The following is a 20,381-nucleotide window of genomic DNA, read 5'->3' on the forward strand; positions in this document are numbered from 1 at the left end:
CCCGTTCTGGAGATAGCAGCAGTTCTCAGCTTTGGGACTAGTACCTATCTACCATGGTAGGCATATCCTAGCGATAGTCCATCAATGTCTGAAATGGGCAGAACCCTTTAACTCTTGGAGGTTTTGTTTGTTGCCTATATGACCTCTATGTGCTATATAGAATAAGGATAGGGGGTATCTCCTGGAAAATATTAATGAATAGTGTAATGTGCATGTGCTAGGATTTAACTGACCAGGGTCACAGCTTCTTTCAATATAGTCCCTCAAATCCTAGTTTCCAAGAAGCTCTGTAAACCATAGATAACAACAAAGAAAAAAAAAATGATGGTTAATGGGTGGGGGTCCAAAGCAACGCCCCCTCTTACATCACTTCCTGCTCTGCAGCTCCTGGCTGGAGTTGCACTTTACAGACTTCCTGTTCCACCAGGGGTGGATTGGCCTTAGACCTTACAGGGAAATTTCCTGATGGGCCGATGCCCAGGGGGCCGGCTGAATCCTGCTCATGGCCGGCCAGTGGAAGTTTTTGGGGATGTATTTTGTGCTGCTGGGAGTATATTGTTATGGACTGTGGTATTTGGCTCTGTTTGGGTGGTATAATGTGCCACAGTTTGGTATTGCTGGTCCTGCCTTCCATCAGTTTGGACCCGACTACAAAACGGCGCCACTTTCAGTATTTTTTCCAGGGCCACTCCTGTGTTCCACCCACCTTAGATTTTTCTGTGTGCTAGTGATAATAAGAGCTCGATGCCCTTAGAGACCAATGTCTTCCCTTCCAGTTCATAACAATTCTTACCAATTCATACCAACATTCTTGTTGGTAAATTCGGATCAATTAAACCCCGTCCATGTTGCATGAGCCCTGCTCATTATCGACCTGAATTTCCTCTGCAAATTCAGGGCTGATGGCCATTATGGCAGATTCCCTCCCATTGTTACTGGAGGGTACTTATATTATGTGTTTGTGCCCCTTGTTCAGAGATGTTGGTAAGCCTAGTTTTGCAATAAGGCATGCGTGACACTTGCCCATGTAGGGAATATACAAGAAGGGGTAACCCGTTTCAATCTGAAAGGTCACTACACTGGCATTTATACAGGGCCGCAGCTAAAGGCTCATGAACCCTGGTGCAAGAGTCCGGCTTGGGCCCCCCTTCCCTTAGTGCTTTGTGGTCAGGGGCAGAGAAGCACATACCCTTTATGCTGCCTGAGGCAAAAATTGAAACGGCAACCCCCCCTTCATGCCAAATTCTTGACCTAACCCCTTACCCCAAAGCCAGAGGTGTAACTTGACCAGCATGCACTTTCTATAATACCGGTGCCTTCTTATGCGGCAGAAGGGACTACCTCAGGCTCCTGGGCCCGGTAGTGACTGATACCGCTGCATCCCCTGTAGCTACGCCCCTGCTTATAGATGCTACAATGAATTTATGAATGTTGGTACTTGCCATCAACACAGGAGGGTCTGTTTCTGGTCGTTCCGGCCACTTTTCCAGGCAAGCAGGAACATTTCACTGTCTGCGATCTCTCCTCAATACGGTTCTTGTTGCAGCATCTGTGTGCCGCTATAACTTCGCATGTTCCACCTTCTGCAAAGACACAATGCACAAGTGCATAGTTATATATGTAATTAGTACAATAACATGGGATGATATAAAAATTCCAATACAAGAATCATTAGATCTGCAGCATGCCTTAGGTCCTGGGACAAGGGGTCATGTAATTTCCAAAAAAGCCAAAACGATGGAAGCAATGTACATTTTATATAACACTTAAAGCCAGTGCAAAATATGACTGAAACTTTTCTTGGCACTAGCCAATCTCTGGAGCTCCGGGGTTTCATTGACACCAAAGCTTCTCTTTTCATATATTCTGTTAAAATGTAAAAAAAACAACAGCATATTCTAGTCATTGAGCCTATTCAATAAAATAGATTTTGGCCATTTTTATGGATCATTCTGCTTGTAGCACAGATGACCATACATGAGCTTTATCTTAATTTCTGCTATAAAAAACTATGATTTAATTCTTTGGAAAATACAGTTATTCTTAAAAGACTAAAGAGGTTTCCAGGAATTCACATTGATGTCCAAAAAGTCAGCAGAACATACAGGTAAGAGCTCAGTTGATTCCATTCAATGTACTTCCTAAGTGATACATCTGTAAATGCAACTGTCAGGCACTGTAGCTAGCCCAATTTGTCAAATGATCAGTCAGAATCCCAAAGGTCAGACCTCCTGATCATACATTGATGAAAAGATGGATGGATGTAATCCCAGAAATGATGAACTAACCATGGTGAAACCCTGAAGACTAAAGCAGAGGACAAGACATTCTGAAGAAACGCCATGCAAGCAGAAGCCAAAACCCATTGCCACTGCTTTGAAGTTGGAAATGCTGTAATTTGAGAAGTTGGGATCTACTTTTTGGTAAGAACCACTGATTTCAGTGACTCTGTGCCAAGCATGTCTGGTAAGATGTCATTTATTATGTTTCCAAAGAAGTCCCAAGTCTGGTTTCCAAGCCTACAAAATTCTGACTTGTGCTTTGTCTATTACCACAAGTTAAAATATCTTCATTCTTGAAGGATATATTCAAGAATATATCAGGAAATATAATTAGAGGTGAAAAATACCATTAAGGGTCACCTTGTCCTATCTATCCATACATTTATCTTAGCCGTACCTGCTCAAATAGAGTGAAGCCACAATTCGTACTTTATCAAAACTTTATTCTTAGAACAAAGACATGGAAGCTCCTTAGATGTGTTTGAATAATGATGGTTTCGTAATTATTTTGTCAGGAGGAATAAGAACAAAAAAAGAACAATGTACCTTGGGCTTTGAGTTCCGGTAGAAGGTTTTATCAATTACCAGAACATGGTACATCAAGATATATATCTCCTAAAGCATTTGACGACTGTGTGGTAATGTTGAAAGTTTACTGCTTCAAGAACATGAGAGGTCATTGTCTGATAAGACCTTGTGGCTTGGGAATTCGACTAAACATCTCAATGTTTTCTAACGGTAAAAGTAATAAAATTGAGGGAGCAAAATGTTCAGCACTAAATCTAAAAGAACATAAAATTACCAAATATTTTCACAGCTAAAATTGATTCTTGAACAGAAGAGAAGACAGACAGACTGGCCTCAGTGGTGACATGTTCCAGGGCGACACGTCAATGCTGGGTCACGTGCCACTTGGGGACATGTCACTATTGGGTCATGTGCCCCTTCGGGACAGGTCACTGTTGAGGCCAGTCATTGGCACATGTGACCCAGTCCATCCAGAAGTTTACTGGACGGGGAGCCAAAGACTGCTGAAGGAAGCCAGGATGTCAGGGTGCCAGAAAGGCTACAACACACTGGAGGGGTTTGTTAAAAAAGTCCAAATTGACGGACAACCCCGACTTGGGGGAGGAAAGAAGGAGCAGGTATGTGGAATTTCCACATTCCCAAACCTTTGTTCCTATAGGAGGTAGCCTGCTTTCTGAGGGGTCTGTCATTAGCTTAACATCCTTTCCTGTGTGCTCAGGCTCTGTTCATATTGCATTTCAGCCCTTCCATCAGAAGAATACATTAGGATGATTACTTAACATATATTTCCAGCAAGAGGTTCCAATATATACAGCTGTACAGGTTTACAGTGGTATATATCACCCCTAGGCTTCCATGTAAAAAATAATCTTTTCTATGCAGAAAAATAGGTACACCGACTTATATAAGCCCAATGAAGGCCAAAGGACACTGTTTTCCACCAAGCAAATGGAGGTCTATGGATATGTTCGATATAATTGCCAGGAGCGAACTGAAAATACATACAGTATAAACATATCAACCGAAAGTACATATGGTAATTATGGCGGAGTCAGTTGAAATACGTGTCGGCTGAAGTACTGTATGTATTTGGCTGTAGGTTATTCATTGTATATGGACATCTTTAGTTACATCTTAGACCTCTGTTAAATTGGTTTTTGAAAAATCTGGAGAGCAACCAGTACAGTCGGGACTGACCACAGATGTACATTGGTCCTTCGTTAACAAAGTTGTGCCCCCCACCAATCAGAAAGTGATGGCGTTCGCTGGTGATAGGCCATCACTTTCCTAGACGCGAATACCCTTTAGTTGTTGATCTGCCTATACTCTCACGGGTCTTTGATACATTTGGAAATGTATTCAAAATGGTAAATAAACAGAAAATCTGTATTTATGACATGAACGACTCGTGTAACAAAATAACAATGAATTTTTCTGCCCTATAAACGGGTTGTCCAAGGGGTTTTCCAAGTATTTACAACTGATGGCTTTTCATCAGGATAGGTCATCAGTAGTGTTGAGCGAATCGAACTCCACAAAGAGGAATTTGATCAGAATTTCAGGGAAAATTCGATTCGCCATGAAGCCAAATTCCTAGTGCTTTGAGGTAGCGAATCGATTTTCCCTGAATGGTGGTAATAAATAAAAAATATCATACTTACCTCATCCACTTGAGCGCGAAGAGCCGGCTGCTGAAAATCTCGCCTCAAATCCCATGCACAGTGACGTATTATGTCACCATGGCGGCTGAAGTGATGACGTCATAACAGGCCGCGCAAGATTTCTCGATAGATCTTCAATCAAGATGGCGGCGGACGGTTCTTCACAATCAAATGGATGAGGTAAGTATGATTTGGTTTTAATATTTTTTTATTTTACATTGTATTATTGCTATCAGATGCCATGATCAGTTATGAACGCGGCATTTGAGGGGTACAATGACGGGGGGGGGGGCGGCGCAATTGACGCTCTCTGTCATTGCACCCACTACTTACAAAGAAATGCGCTTCGTGATGAAGTAATTCATTATAAAGAAAAAATTAGTTGTAAAATTCGGCAAAGCAGCCAAATCTAATTTTTCAATTCTTCGCTCATCACTAGCCATCAGTATCTGATCGGCGCTCCTCACAGCTCACCAAGCACAGCGCCGTACATTGTATAGTGGCTGTGCTTGGTATTGCAGCTCAGATGTCATTGGCCTAAGAAGAGGCTGCGATCATTATAGAGTGCCATGGGCTCTTCAAACAGTTGATCATTTGGGGTGTCGGGAGTCGGCCCCCATCAGTATTAGCTCTTCAGTATTAAACACTCGGACAACCCCTTTAAGACCATATGAGAAGCCGATTATTCCGTCTTTAGGAGTCCAGGGGACGACCTCCCCAACCAGTCATATTTCTTGTGTTAATTTACTCCCTGACAACAGAAATTCCTGCAGACATCTATATGATGTGTGTCGGCGGCTGAGCGCCGGGCGCGTCATGTAGATGCATTAGCTACTTTGATATTTATAGCGGTAATAAAGATCAGTGTATTATTTTTCCATGCTGCAAAATAATGAAAATGTATGAGAGCATATTTAATACATTGCTTACATTACTTAATTTACCTGCGTGAGGACCAATGGATAACTTGTCTTTTTACTGAAATGAAATTCGCAAGTGAATGGGATTTCTTGTTTAATAATGACTTCTGGCGACACTAATGTAATCTGTGTTGAATAGTCACCTCCGGAGGTAGCACCGTATTAATATGAAATATACAGAATACCGCTACATCCTGAATGCAATTTATGGTAATTATATATGAACTGGAATAATGGATGACGGAGGAGGAATGTATCGCCTTCCATTTCATGAGTTTCTACTTATCAAAGGGAAATTTTCTGCATATTTATTGGATTAGGTCGTTCTCACTGAACAAGAAGTCCGGTCTGCAGGCAGCAGGTCGTAGAGCAGGAGGAGCTGAGCAGATTGATATATAGGTTTGTGGGAAAATTTTCAGTAGGACGTATATTTTTTGTCGTTTCTATCACTGTTCACAGTGACTTTACAGTCAGTGGATGGAGTCACTTGTGGCTGTCAATCAACGAGTAGGACCGCCCACTGGACTCAAGTACAGGAGGAGTCTGGACGAATAAAATTTTTACATGGATCTTTTCCACTTTTGATCTATTTAGTGCCTGCTGCTCTGTAGATCAGACGGCATGATCCACAGAGAAAGTCCCCTTAAAGGTGTCACAGACTTGGCTGTCTAAAAGGGGTGGTGTAAATATTAAATATCCTTTTCATGGCTTGTGATGAGCGAAATATTGAAAAATTAGATTTTTCGTCACGAAGCGCATTTCTTTGTGAGTAGTGGGTGCAATGGCAGGCAGTGGCGATTGAGCGGCCCCCATCATTGTACCCCATCTTGTACCCCTTAGATGCCGCATTCATAGCTGATTGCGGCATCTAACAGTAATATTACAGTGTAAAATAAAAAAATTATAAAATCATACTTACCTCATCCATTTGATCGCAAAGAGCCAGCCGTCGCCATCATGATTGAAGATCCAGCACAAAATCTTGCACGACCCATCACTTCGGCCGGCGTGGTGAGATCATACATCACTGCGCATGAGATATTCAATCAAGATGGTGGGTGGCTCTTCGAGCTCAAACGGATGAGGTAAGCATGTTGTTGTTTTTTTTAACGCTATTTAGGAAAAATCTGATTAAATTCCACTTTGTGGAGTTCGATTCGCTCAACACTATTCACGGCATAGATCATAAAAAATTTGTAATGTTTTGTGTTGCCATTTACATGCAGTTAAAAGAAACAATCCAGTGTGCACGTCCACCTACTTGTCACCGCCAGTTCTGTGAGAAGATCTGGCAGACGTTCTTCTCTACCTCTTGTATGATGTTCTTTGTTTTGGTTTCACTTTCTCATCTCCTTTCCTTCTGCCAGGTGTCACTTATTTCGACTAATCATCTTCCTTTATAATCCCTCCCATTCTGCCTCACTTTGCGGTTTATACTACTTCCTGGATGAGGTGTTCACCGCTGGAGGCTGCTTCTGCTGTTTGTTCAGATAAGTCATTTACTTTATTGTGTTTCCTTGCTGGCTTGATTCAAGGTGACCCTGACTCCATCCGTATTAAGTGCAGGGAGCCGGTGGTCGTGTCCCCTCATTTATTATAGGGTTTTCAGGTGTCACACAGTATTAGGTACGCGGGCATGCAATCGTCTACCATACAGACCCTTGCATGTGCATAGCAGTCAGGGAGAGCTCTTAGGGTTTTATAGGGCTCACCTATAAGCTCCTTAGTTTGGGATCAAGCCAGTCGCTCGTTTATTTATATGTTCCAGCTATCTGCTAACTTCATCCGTGACACTACTGAGCTGAGTGCTGGTGGACAGGCATGCTCAGTCACTCTCCTCACAGCCAGGACTTTGCATAGTCATCCTCTGTTCAGTGCAGGGCAGCCAATAAAAATTGCTTTCTGCCTGCTTGGTAGAGAAGAGACGGAGCCTCTACAATATATGGCAGTATAGCTGAGAAGACTCCTTCTATGGGGAAGTAAGAAGCGACTATATTGTTTGCTGCCAGAGGGAGAAGGAGACTAATTCTGTCTAAAGGTTGTACTGAGCAAAACAGCACCAGCTGCAGCACCAAGGGGGACACATGGAAGCAAATGGTGAAAAAAGGTACTAGAAGCACTGAAAATTACAGCTATCAGCATGTCAAGACATTTAGTATGACACCCCTTTGTACAGAACTATACTATGGCACTTATAGAAGTCTATGGGCCCATTTTGTACTATTTTCTACCAAACATGGCACTAAGTTCAGACATGGCCATGCTCCATCACATGATGTGTGGTATTCTTGATTCAAAGGTTTTCTACCAGTGGAGAATATAGGACCCTTAAAGGGGCTGTTCACCTCTGGAACATTTTCGTGGCACTCCCCCATGATAAACGGACTCAATATATACTCACACATTTCCAGGAGGAGTAACAGAGGAATAGCACAATGCAGTGTTCCAAAACAAAATTCCAGCATTCAAGCCACGGTTAAAATCCGGAACATTTATTGCTTGCTTTTAAAATCCATATGGCAACCGGAGTACAAAACGGTCTACGCGTTATGACGTAGTGTCTTAATCATGACCATTACATGCCCACACCTTGCTAGTTTAAACAATGCAGAGTTCTACAGAATTGTTTAAAAAATTCCAGTTTTAGGGCTTATGCACACGACCGTATGTAATTTGCGGTCCAAAGAAAGCGGATCTGCAAAAAATATGGATGACGTCCTTGTGCATTCCGTATTTTGCGAAACGGAACAGCTGGCCCCTAATAGAACAGTCCTATCCTTGTCCGTAATGCGGACAATAATAGGACATGTTCTATTTTTTTGCGGATTCCACATATGGTCCGCAAAACAAACAAAAACGGAACGGACACGGTAAGAAAATACGTTCGTGTGCATGAGCCCTTACTGTATATGTAGGAGGCTCCACAACCATCTCTATCCAGGGTCCTATTACCCCAGGCATCGTCATGTAGAAAACATTCATCACCAAAAAATTGCCTTTGACATCATTACTATAAAAAATATCAGCTTCTGGTCTATGTAAAAATGACTCCATTTATTTTTGAAAATAAGTAATTCTTCTTCTCATTACATCGGAGCGTAAAAATTCCTGAAATGTATCAAATGACGCCTCCAAACATCATAAAGCATGTGACAAACGGCGACATATAAAAGTCGTTTACTTCTCATACACGGAGAATTTTTTTTTCAGGCGCCCCGGCTTAGAAATGAGATACTTTTGAAGCCGCCAATGACGGTGGTTAACAGACTGGTCATGAAATTACTGACATTGTGTATTTTTCCTCTGGAATGAATGTGTTATTGCCGCGATCATGGGGTAATATAATATAACGGCGTAAAACGTAACGCAGATAGGCAACGCGCAATAATTCTAACTGTGAGGGAGAAATGCAACTCGGAGAATTGTTTAATTTAATTGAACAATATTGTAGCCTTGAAAAATGGTTCAATTATAAGTGTTTATTAATACCACGACATACACTGCATCATGTCGTGCGCTATGTTCTACTTCAATCGTGCCCCCGCAATGAAATTTATAACGACGTAACCATGGCTCCCTGTGCATTCTGTTTTAAGAAAAATAAAAAAATAAAATTTAAGCCCCTTCCGCTGTTCGATGTCTGGCTGAGACGTAATAAAGAAGGTTTAGTCTAGGCTTTGAAAGATTGCTGATTCATATAAGAGAGAGGTTAAAGAGTTAAAGTCGACATGGCAGGAAGAAAGGTTTCATTTTCCGTGGACTTTTAATAGATTTTGACTCGAAGCATTGTGACGGGGCAACTTCTCGGGTTGATAAACTGGTATTTACTTCAAGTGCTGGTGTACTTGTTAAGGTGTATTTTTGGAAATCCATATTAAAGGGCATCTGTCAGCAGTTTTGAAAACCCCTTTAAAGGGCATCTGTCAGCAGTTTTGTACATATGACACTGGCTGACCTGTTACATGTGCGCTTGGCAGCTGAAGGCATCTGTGTTGGTCCCATGTTCATATGTGCCCGCATTGCTGAGAAAAATGATGTTTTATTATATGCAAATGAGCCTCTAGGAGCAACGGGGGTGTTACCATTACACCTAGAGGCTCTGCTCTCTCTGCAACTGCCGCGCCATTTGCAATGATTGACAGGACCAGGCAGGTGTGATGAGGTTTCAGGGGCAGCGAATGCGCACTTCCAAGTAGTGGAAGAATTGATTAGAATTGATTTGCTCATCCATAAAGGAAATGTATTCTTATTAAATGACCTATTGATTACATTAAAGGGGTCCTCTCACTTCAGCAAGTGGCATTTATCATGTAGAGAAAGTTAATACAAGGCACTTACTAATGTGTTGTTATTACCCATATTGCTTCCTTTGCTAGTTAGACTAATTTTTCCATCACATTATACACTGCTCGTTTCCATGGTTATGACCACCCTTCAATCCATCAGCGATGGTCGTGCTTGCACACTATAGAAAAAAGCACTAGCCTCTCTGGTGGCTGGGACGATTGGGAGTGCTCATAGGCCGGCACTTTTACCAATAGTGCGCAAGCACGACCACTGATGCTGGGTTGAAGGGTGGTCGTAAACCATGGAAACGAGCAGTGTATAAGGTGATGGAAAAATTAGTCTAGCCAGCAAAGGAAGCAATATGGGTAATAACAATACATTAGCAAGTGCCTTGTATTAACTTTGTCTACATGATAAATGCCATTTGCGGAAGTGAGACAGCCCCTTTAAGTTTTTATATTAAAGATATATATTTATGTTCAATTTTCTATGTTGCTAGCTACATTTGAAATCCTGAAATGTTCCAGGTTTACCACTGGCAACTCAGCCTTATAATTTGCAAAGTCTTCTCCTCAGTAAGTTCATTATCATCACAGGCAGGATTACAATGACAACACATAATCCACCATTCAAAATAGGTGATGATCACAGTTCACTTCCTCCCCATCCCTGCACAATGTCATCACAGTTCACTTCCTCCCCATCCCTGCACAATGTCATCACAGTTCACTTCCTCCCCATCCCTGCACAATGTCATCACAGTTCACTTCCTCCCCATCCCTGCACAATGTCATCACAGTTCACTTCCTCCCCATCCCTGCACAATGTCATCACAGTTCACTTCCTCCCCATCCCTGCACAATGTCATCACAGTTCACTTCCTCCCCATCCCTGCACAATGTCATCACAGTTCACTTCCTCCCCATCCCTGAACAATGTCATCACAGTTCACTTCCTCCCCATCCCTGCACAATGTCATCACAGTTCACTTCCTCCCCATCCCTGCACAATGTCATCACAGTTCACTTCCTCCCCATCCCTGCACAATGTGATCACAGTTCACTTCCTCCCCATCCCTGCACAATGTCATCACAGTTCACTTCCTCCCCATCCCTGCACAATGTCATCACAGTTCACTTCCTACCCATCCCTGCACAATGTCATCACAGTTCACTTCCTCCCCATCCCTGCACAATGTCATCACAGTTCACTTCCTCCCCATCCCTGCACAATGTCATCACAGTTCACTTCCTCCCCATCCCTGCACAATGTCATCACAGTTCACTTCCTCCCCATCCCTGCACAATGTCATCACAGTTCACTTCCTCCCCATCCCTGCACAATGTCATCACAGTTCACTTCCTCCCCATCCCTGCACAATGTCATCACAGTTCACTTCCTCCCCATCCCTGAACAATGTCATCACAGTTCACTTCCTCCCCATCCCTGCACAATGTCATCACAGTTCACTGCCTCCCCATCCCTGCACAATGTCATCACAGTTCACTTCCTCCCCATCCCTGCACAATGTGATCACAGTTCACTTCCTCCCCATCCCTGCACAATGTCATCACAGTTCACTTCCTCCCCATCCCTGCACAATGTCATCACAGTTCACTTCCTACCCATCCCTGCACAATGTGATCACAGTTCACTTCTTCCCCATCCCTGCACAATGTGATCACAGCTCACTTCCTCCCCATCCCTGCACAATGTCACCACAGTTCACTTCCTCCCCATCCCTGCACAATGTGATCACAGTTCACTTCCTCCCCATCCCTGCACAATGTGATCACAGTTCACTTCCTCCCCATCCCTGCACAATGTGATCACAGTTCACTTCCTCCCCATCCCTGCACAATGTGATCACAGTTCACTTCTTTCCCATCCCTGCACAATGTGATCACAGTTCACTTCCTCCCCATCCCTGCACAATGTCATCACAGTTCACTTCCTCCCCATCCCTGCACAATGTGATCACAGTTCACTTCCTCCTCATCCCTGCACAATGTGATCACAGTTCACTTCCTCCCCATCCCTGCACAATGACCTCTGCACAGGTCACAGAGCATGCTCGCAACACTGTCCCAAACAAGGTAATGAGTCATCTCCAGACTACAGGTTTCTATGTCTATGCGGGTACTGTGGATGCTGTTAACACAGCAATATGGCTGCCCCCATCATGATGGACAGAAAGTAGTAGCTTTCAATTATATCTTTCCATGTGCAATGTCCGATGGGTGGGAGAGTACGGTATGTCTGTACAGCCCCTTTAACACTAGTTCCTCTAAGTTCCAACTAGCCGTATGCACACTTTTCCAAAAGAGAATCCTCATAAAGTGGGAGAAGCAAAAGAATGACTTTATTTAGTAAAAAAAATTTATTAACCATTTCCTCCAGTTATTAAAACAAAAAAGCATAAATTCGTCAGAACTCTGGGAAGTTACATTTTGCTTTCCACATTGCCTGGGAGTGACTGTGATACTAGGTGGAGCAGGGGACCACCCTTGTACGCCCCTGCCCCCACCATAGCGCCCATCATCTGAGGCCATGACTTGCCCGTCCTCCTAAGGACACCTCAATAAAAATGTAAGCAAATTCATTTTATCTCTTCTGTCCCATCCTTGCTAGTAAAGTACATGAAGCCAAGGATAGGACATTTTGTATTTTATGATGTTGAACATGTGCTTTTATTAATATTTTCCCTGTTATCTCCACATATTTCATTCGTCTAGTTTATTACAGTATTATGCAAATTGGACTCTACAAAGAATTGTAGAAGTGTAAAAAAGATCAAAGAAACACAATGGAATAATTGAAGCATTCAATAGTTTTGGTTGAGCAGGAATCTCATTTGATTTTACCCGGCGCTAATGACTGTGCCATTTAACATGTAAGTTCATTCTATATTCTACCCTCCATCATTCCTAAAGAAAATATGGCATGAACCTAAGGTGAATAATGAGCCTTCACAAACACTGTAACAACGGCAACACTCTTTGGTCATTGAGAATATGTACAGTGCTTTCTGAAAGTCTTCCGACCCTTTCACCTTTTCACTTTTTGCTATGTTGAGGCCTTGTGATAAAAAAAAAAAAAAAAAAGAACCTTTCCCCATCATTTTGGACTCGGTATCCCATAATGAGAAATATTCGTCATATATATTCGCGAATTCGAGATTATTTTCTTGATCGCGAAAAATCGGCAATGTAATATTCGTGTAATGCGTTCGAAATACAGGCGTGGGTCACTATAGCTACATTTTTCAAGCTGCTAGAAGTTTCCTGAGACTGGAGAAAATGGTCGGCACGGCAGAACATTACAATAGCTTTATATGCAGATAGAGTGCTCCAATATATTTGCGATTGCGAAATCCTCACCAATGATGCAAATATTTTGGCGCAATACGTGCAGCTTCACATTTTAACAGGTCTGACTACTTATTAGTGATTGGGGCACTAGGTATTGTCGTGAACTTGTGACATCACAGCACTATGTATGTCTGTATGTATGTATGGACAGCTACACTATATCACTATCTAACCTACACTGACTATCTCCCACTAACTATCTGTATTATATACAGACCAAACGTTTGGACACACCTTCTCATTCAAAGAGTTTTCTTTATTTTCATGACTATGAAAATTGTAGATTCACACTGAAGGCATCAAAACTATGAATTAACACATGTGGATTTATATACATAACAAACAAGTGTGAAGCAACTGAAAATATGTCATATTCTAGGTTCTTCAAAGTAGCCACCTTTTGCATTGATTACTGCTTTGCACACTCTTGGCATTCTCTTGATGGGCTTCAAGAGGTAGTCCCTTGAAATGGTTTTCACTTCACAGGTGTGCCCTGTCAGGTTTAATAAGTGGGATTTCTTGCCTTATAAATGGGGTTGGGACCATCAGTTGCGTTGAGGAGAAGTCAGGTGGATACACAGCTGATAGTCCTACTGAATAGACTGTTAGAATTTGTATTATGGCAAGAAAAAAGCAGCTAAGTAAAGAAAAACGAGTGGCCATCATTACTTTAAGAAATGAAGGTCAGTCAGTCAGCCGAAAAATTGGGAAAACTTTGAAAGTAAGGGCTATTTGACCATGAAGGAGAGTGATGGGATGCTGCGCCAGATGACCTGGCCTCCACAGTCACCGGACCTGAACCCAATCGAGATGGTTTGGGGTGAGCTGGACCGCAGAGTGAAGGCAAAAGGGCCAACAAGTGCTAAGCATCTCTGGGAACTCCTTCAAGACTGTTGGAAGACCATTTCAGGGGACTACCTCTTGAAGCTCATCAAGAGAATGCCAAGAGTGTGCAAAGCAGTAATCAAAGCAAAAGGTGGCTACTTTGAAGAACCTAGAATATGACATATTTTCAGTTGTTTCACACTTGTTTGTTATGTATATAATTCCACATGTGTTAATTCATAGTTTTGATGCCTTCATAGTCATGAAAATAAAGAATACTCTTTGAATGAGAAGGTGTGTCCAAACTTTTGGTCTGTACTGTATATATAAACTAACTAACTAACTAACTATCTAATGTAATGACACAGGAAAGCAGAGAGCACAGCAATAACACTGCTGTCTCTCTCTCAGATCTGCAAAATACTGCATACAAGGGCTGCTGGGGAGGTTCTTATATAGTGAGGGGTAGGCAACTTTCCTATTGGTTGCTAGGGATGTTGCTAAGCTCAGACAAAGATATTGCAGCCTTCTCATTGGCCCACAAGCAAGAAGGGAGGTTACTGTTGAAAAAAAAATCTAGAATATTCGAAATTCCGAATATATATCACTATATTCTAAATATTTGCGAATTCTCGAAGTGCCAATATTCACGAATATTCGAATATTCCAGCCCAACACTAAAAATGAATGCCTGGAATATTAACTCTTTCTAAACTCCTTTTTGGTGGTTTGTTTGACTTTTTGCTGTCGTTACCTGGATTCTGTTGAAACTAGCATCTATTTTTTAAGTTAATTAAAAAAACAACGCTCTAGACTTTGCAAGACACAATCTTTCAATTTGGGGAGTTTAATTAGAACCAGTAATCCCATGGCTCTTTATTCATTTTGCAACAAGACACCGCAATTACCTCTGAAGGATGGTTTCATATTCTTCTGATGAGTTCAGTTAGGGTTGAATACGCAATGTAAATTCAGATTTAGGAAATATTATAGCGTTTTTTTTTCTTCCCAAACTCCTAATTGTGGGGAATCGGAGAACCTAATTGTGAAAACACACTTGTCTGTAGAGATGGTGGAATGTATTCACCTTCCTCGAGAATCACAAGGAAACAAATAGACATTTTGGAAAATCAATGAAGAGTAGAATTTTTGACTTCACCCGTAACACTGACGGAACTTAATGATCTCCTTAACCACTTAAAGGGGCATTCCAAGATTTTGATGACCTATCGTCAGGATTGGAGAGGGTCTGACATTCAAACCCCCCCCCCCATCAGCTATTTGAGGAAGCCCCAGTGCTCCTGATTAATTTTTCCAAGTGTTGTCAAACTGTTTAAAGGAGTTATCCATTGGATAGCGACTGTGCTTGGTATTGCAGCTCAGCCCCATTCATTTAAAAGGGACTGAGTTGCACCTAGGCCATGTGACCAATGAATGTGATGTCACTGGCCTTAGAAGAGGCTGTGGATAGGTCATTAGTATGTGATCGGTGGAGGTCTGACAACCATCACCCAAGTCAATCAGCTTTTTGAAGAGGCTGTGGAGCCTCCTCCGTGGCCTCCTCGCAGTTTATCAAGTACAATGCTATCCATTTGATAGTAGCACTGCTTGGTATTCTAGCTCAGCTCCATTCACTGGAATGGGACTTACCCGTGCCTAGGCCATGTGAGCGATGAACGTGACGTCACTGGACCCCACCAACCCCTCCAATCTGATATTGATGACCTATTCTGAGAATAGGTCATTAATATAGCCTATGAAACTCACAGAGGGTGTACCCTGCTTGGAACCCCTTCAATGATCTCTGACAGACTTGAAATGTCTTCCTATTACAAGGATGACCATTCAGTTGACTGTGGTTTCTCCGAGCTAAATAAGTGTCGAGAGCAGAGCCTATGGGGATCAGTTATGATCTCCTCTGCAGCCTCATTTAAAGGAGGCTGTCTCTGATCAAACAACCCTGTTAAATGTTTAGTTTTTTTTATAATGTTGGAATGCATAAAAAATCCCTTACCCCATTTACTTTTTATCTTAATTGACATGATAAATTTATTATATACATTTCGTATATACGGGGATACTACATGTATCTACAGCAAGTTTTTTTTTATCGTTCTCCAAATTTTATTTGTTACAAATTATTAATTTAACAAAAAACATAATGAATTTTTTGTGACTATTTCTGAAATGTATTCAGTCCCGTTAGGGGAACTTTTACTATGACTTTATTTCATAGGTCTATATATGCAATTAAATTGTTGCAAAAATGTTCTGTTAGTTCCGTGTTCCTCAATGTCCCTAAGCCAAAGACTGTACCTCCTACTCAAAAAATAACATCAACATTCATCATATCTCCATACCTCCAGGCTACCATCATACATTGAACTGCCACTACCTCCTAGAAATTTGACCTGTACACAAACCTTGAGTTGAGAACCGAGGTGTTAGGGCCAGAGCTCAGCAAATCGATTCTACGGAACTAGAATTTGACCCAAATTTTTCAAAAAATTCAGATTCTATAGAATCTGAATTTTAGGTGAATCGATTTGGGAGAATTTTTGCAGTGAGATAAAGAGAGTGCAGAATGTCATCCACAGCTTTTCTGGGATTGAAGCACTTTCAATACAGGTGGAATTCAGGTCTGAACCGAATAAGACGGACAATTTGGTCAAATCAGACGTCAATTAAAGTTACCAAAATTTGCTCATCTCTCATTAGGGAATACCTAGGTTAAACCTAACAGGCGCTGATGGACTTTGTTAGGCCTTGGACTGTCCATATATAGCGGTCAGCTTTGACAATCCCAATGCCCGGACTAGTGGTAAAATAAAAATCAGAGCCTGTCCTCTTGAGAGCACTGTCATATGCAGTGGTCACGCCGGTTATCAATCCCAGATGCTGGTATGAGTGATCGTCTACAAGGCATGCACATGTACACGATATTGCAGGAATGGAATAAAATAAATGTTTTACTTTATGACCCATAGAGCAGGAGCGTACAACCTGCACACCATTCTGTGTGGTCCTCAAGCATCTGATCACACAGTTGCTTCTCTATGTCTAGTTGTTCTTCACATGTATTTTCCATGTATTCGTCCTGGAAATGGATTTGGTACCTATTAGACATTTATTGTATATACATAGTTCGCAAAACCCCTATTAGGTTTTATTTTTGGCCCTTGGGATTGCTTCAGTCCGGTACAACTGGAAGTGGTTGTGAATACCGCCATAGAAAATACATCTGGCCTTGAAAAAATGTCCAACCCTACAGTCTCGTAACATGGTGGAAAACAAACCATATCTGAAATTATATTTGTCTATATAGGATTTACATTTTTGGGCTGGTAGAATACATCCTCTGCCAAGAATATGAATGAAAAATGTATGCATATGATTACTATGAACAGTAGATCATTAAATTCCGCATGGTACATGGACACTGACACAAGAGAAGATCATACATAAAGATGCCTTAGACGCCAATACCGGTTTGACATTACATTGAGGACATGTCTACTTATTGTAAAAATCTACAAAAAATATCATCCAGTAGGATGTGGTTGGATATAGGGCAAGCATGTGAATTTCCATATCAAATAAGCAGGCACACTGGGGAACTGGTCTTTTTACCATAAAAAGGCTTGCAAATTGATCTCAAGAGAAATTTCTACAGAGCCTCATTCATATGAATATAAAACATATCAAAGATAAATCAAAGAAAAATGATATCCAGAGGAGAGAAACAGGCTTGTGGCGCCCAAGAAAATAGACTAATTCATAGAGGCATCACCGGAGACGGCAAGAGAATTAAGGCAGGATATCATCAAGGTGTCATCATCATAAGACCAGAGGTCCCTCATGTTCACTTGGGCTTTCATCTCCAGCCTTCATCTCCCGCTCGCTCTGACATTGATTACTCTGTGAGCCAATATGGTTTAAAAACAATCATAAAAATCATATGCAGAAAAATATAAAGACATCAATGAATAAACGTGATTCCACTGAAGTCAACGGGAATTTGCCTGCTGGTTGGAAAACGTACCGGGGCAATTTTATCAATTTTTTCAAACTGTTCCGATTGACCTGAGAAGTAACAATGTTTTCTTTTTTTCTTTAAAAAAAAAAAAAAAGTTCTTCAGTTTTAAAAATACTGTTTCATACAACTTTGTGTCTTTTATCATAAATGTCAATTAAACGGAGTCTGTCACCTGGAAATTCGCGGATGAACCACACACCGTGCCTTGTAGGGCTAGCTCAGCTGAAGGTAATTTTAGCTTTCACTTAGTGATCTCCTGCTTCATTGTGGAAAAAAAACTACTTTCAATCCATACACAAATGAGCAGTTAAGTGCACCGAAGGTGCGCCCAAGCCTCTCTGTGCACTATTTCTGATACCCTGTCTTCTTCCAGCTCCTCTCTCGCCAGGGACAGCTGAGATGACTATACAGGCCCGGTCAATCATGAAGCAGAGGAAGCAACTACCCAGGAAGTAGCAGTAGAAAAGGAGCGGTGGGGTCCAGAAGGTGAGTATGCCATTGTTAAACAATTTTAAGGAGCAGGAAAATCCCTTTAAGAAGAAATTCTATTTTTTGGGGGCTCCAAATACATGAAATAACCCGGTTGATTACTTTTTTTTTTTTATGTATGTGGGTTTTTTATTCTATAAAAAAACATACAAAAAAAGGTTAAAAAAAAAAGAAGTAGGAAAGGTAATACAAACAGTCAAAGGATCCAAAGGGGTATTTCCTTTTTTTATTTTTATGTACGTGGGTATTTTTTAGGGTCCATTCACATGTCGGTAAGTGTTTTGCGGTTCCGAAAATTACGGATCCACAAAACACAGATTCTGTTCCGTACATGGTCGGCCCTATGATAGAAATGCCTATTCTTGTACTATGTTCTATCTTTTTGCGGGGCTGCGGAACGGAACTACGGATGCAGGCAGCACACAGTGTGCTGTCCGCATCATTTGCGGCCCCATTGAAAAGAATGAGTCTGCACCCATTCCACAAAATTGCGGAACAAGTGCGGACCCAGAACAACGGAGGCGTAAATGGCCCCTAATTCTATAAAAAAACATACAAAGAAACTGTGGGGAAAAAAAAGAGGAGGGAGGGTAGTACAAATATTCAAAGGACCCACCCAAAGGGGTAAGAGAGCAGCCCTGCGGAGGATGTTCTCTATCTGCATGGGTGGGGCAATATGTCCAGACCCAACCAATAATATGCCAGACTCCTCCCCTTCCCTGGATTAGCCCCCAATACATGTCAATGATACTCTGGACTTACAATGAATTGAATCGAGGATATTTCAGATATCGGTGTAGATCCATACTCTCCTCTTTTACTATATGGGACCACTGGTAGCATTGGTATATTTTTATTGTCAGGCCTCTTTAAGAATTTTGCCTTAAGGAAAGCATCTTATTTCCATCTTACACAATGATAGGTATTCCACGATGATTGTCAGAGTGTCACAACGTGTACCTTGAAATCTATAATAGAGCTGGGAATTGTGCGCGGCCATCAATCATTGATTCTACAGTTCCGCAAAACATGGAGTTTTTATAAATTATAAACTAGTCGCCTCCTAAAATAAATATGATTCCAGCAGTTTCCAATTTATGTAAAACTGTGGAGTTAAAATCTCTATTAAAAGGCGTTCATGCATTATAGAGATGAAAAGGTTCCTCTGACAGAAATGTGCAAATGGCAAGCTTGTGAGATAGTAGCTTTGAATAAGTCATACTAATGAAGGAGAGGGGCTGACTAATTAGAGCGAGTTATCGGCCTCTTCCTGCTGATTAAAATTGTGTGCTGTTGGTTCTGGGGAATGTTTTTTTTTTAGACATTAATACAACTGTCCCACAAAAAATATTCCACTTTTTTCAAACCAGCACCTGGTCCTGAATACTGTTGTAATTTCATGTAATTAAAAATTTAGCATAGCCAGTGAGTTATTTAATAAAATTTATCTGTACAGCGCTACCTGTTGTTTGCTCTTTTTTCTTATTTCTATGTCCACCTCGCTTAGTTCCATTCTTCAACTTCCACCAGCCCTATCTTGTGTTAGAAGCCGTGACAGTTGCAGGGTGAGAGCTGCAGCAGAAAGGACACTCCCCCTGAGCTGTGATAGGGAGAGTGCTGAAGCAGAAACGACACGCCCCCCCCCCCCCAAGCTGTGACAGGGAGAGAGCTGCAGCAGAAAGGACACTCCCCCTGAGCTGTGATAGGGATAGTGCTGAAGCAGAAACGACACGCCCCCCAAGCTGTGACAGGGAGAGAGCTGCAGCAGAAAGGACACTCCCCCTGAGCTGTGATAGGGAGAGTGCTGAAGCAGAAACGACACGCCCCCCCCAAGCTGTGACAGGGAGAGAGCTGCAGCAGAAAGGACACTCCCCCTGAGCTGTGATAGGGAGAGTGCTGAAGCAGAAACGACACGCCCCCCCCAAGCTGTGACAGGGAGAGAGCTGAAGCAGAAAGGACACTCCCCCTGAGCTGTGATAGGG

General features: G+C 41.8%; 1 protein-coding gene across 1 annotated transcript in view; it reads right to left on the reverse strand.

The window, feature by feature from the left end:
• Nucleotides 1-20,381, reverse strand: part of TAFA1 (TAFA chemokine like family member 1) — a 359,874-nt gene that overhangs the window by 82,027 nt on the left and 257,466 nt on the right. The window contains exon 3 of the mRNA XM_040406598.1: nt 1,443-1,583. Within this exon, the coding sequence (XP_040262532.1) occupies nt 1,443-1,583 (141 nt within the window). The remainder of the gene's footprint in view (nt 1-1,442; nt 1,584-20,381) is intronic.

This window comes from Bufo bufo, chromosome 9, assembly GCF_905171765.1.
Source record: "Bufo bufo chromosome 9, aBufBuf1.1, whole genome shotgun sequence".
NCBI lineage: Eukaryota > Metazoa > Chordata > Amphibia > Anura > Bufonidae > Bufo > Bufo bufo.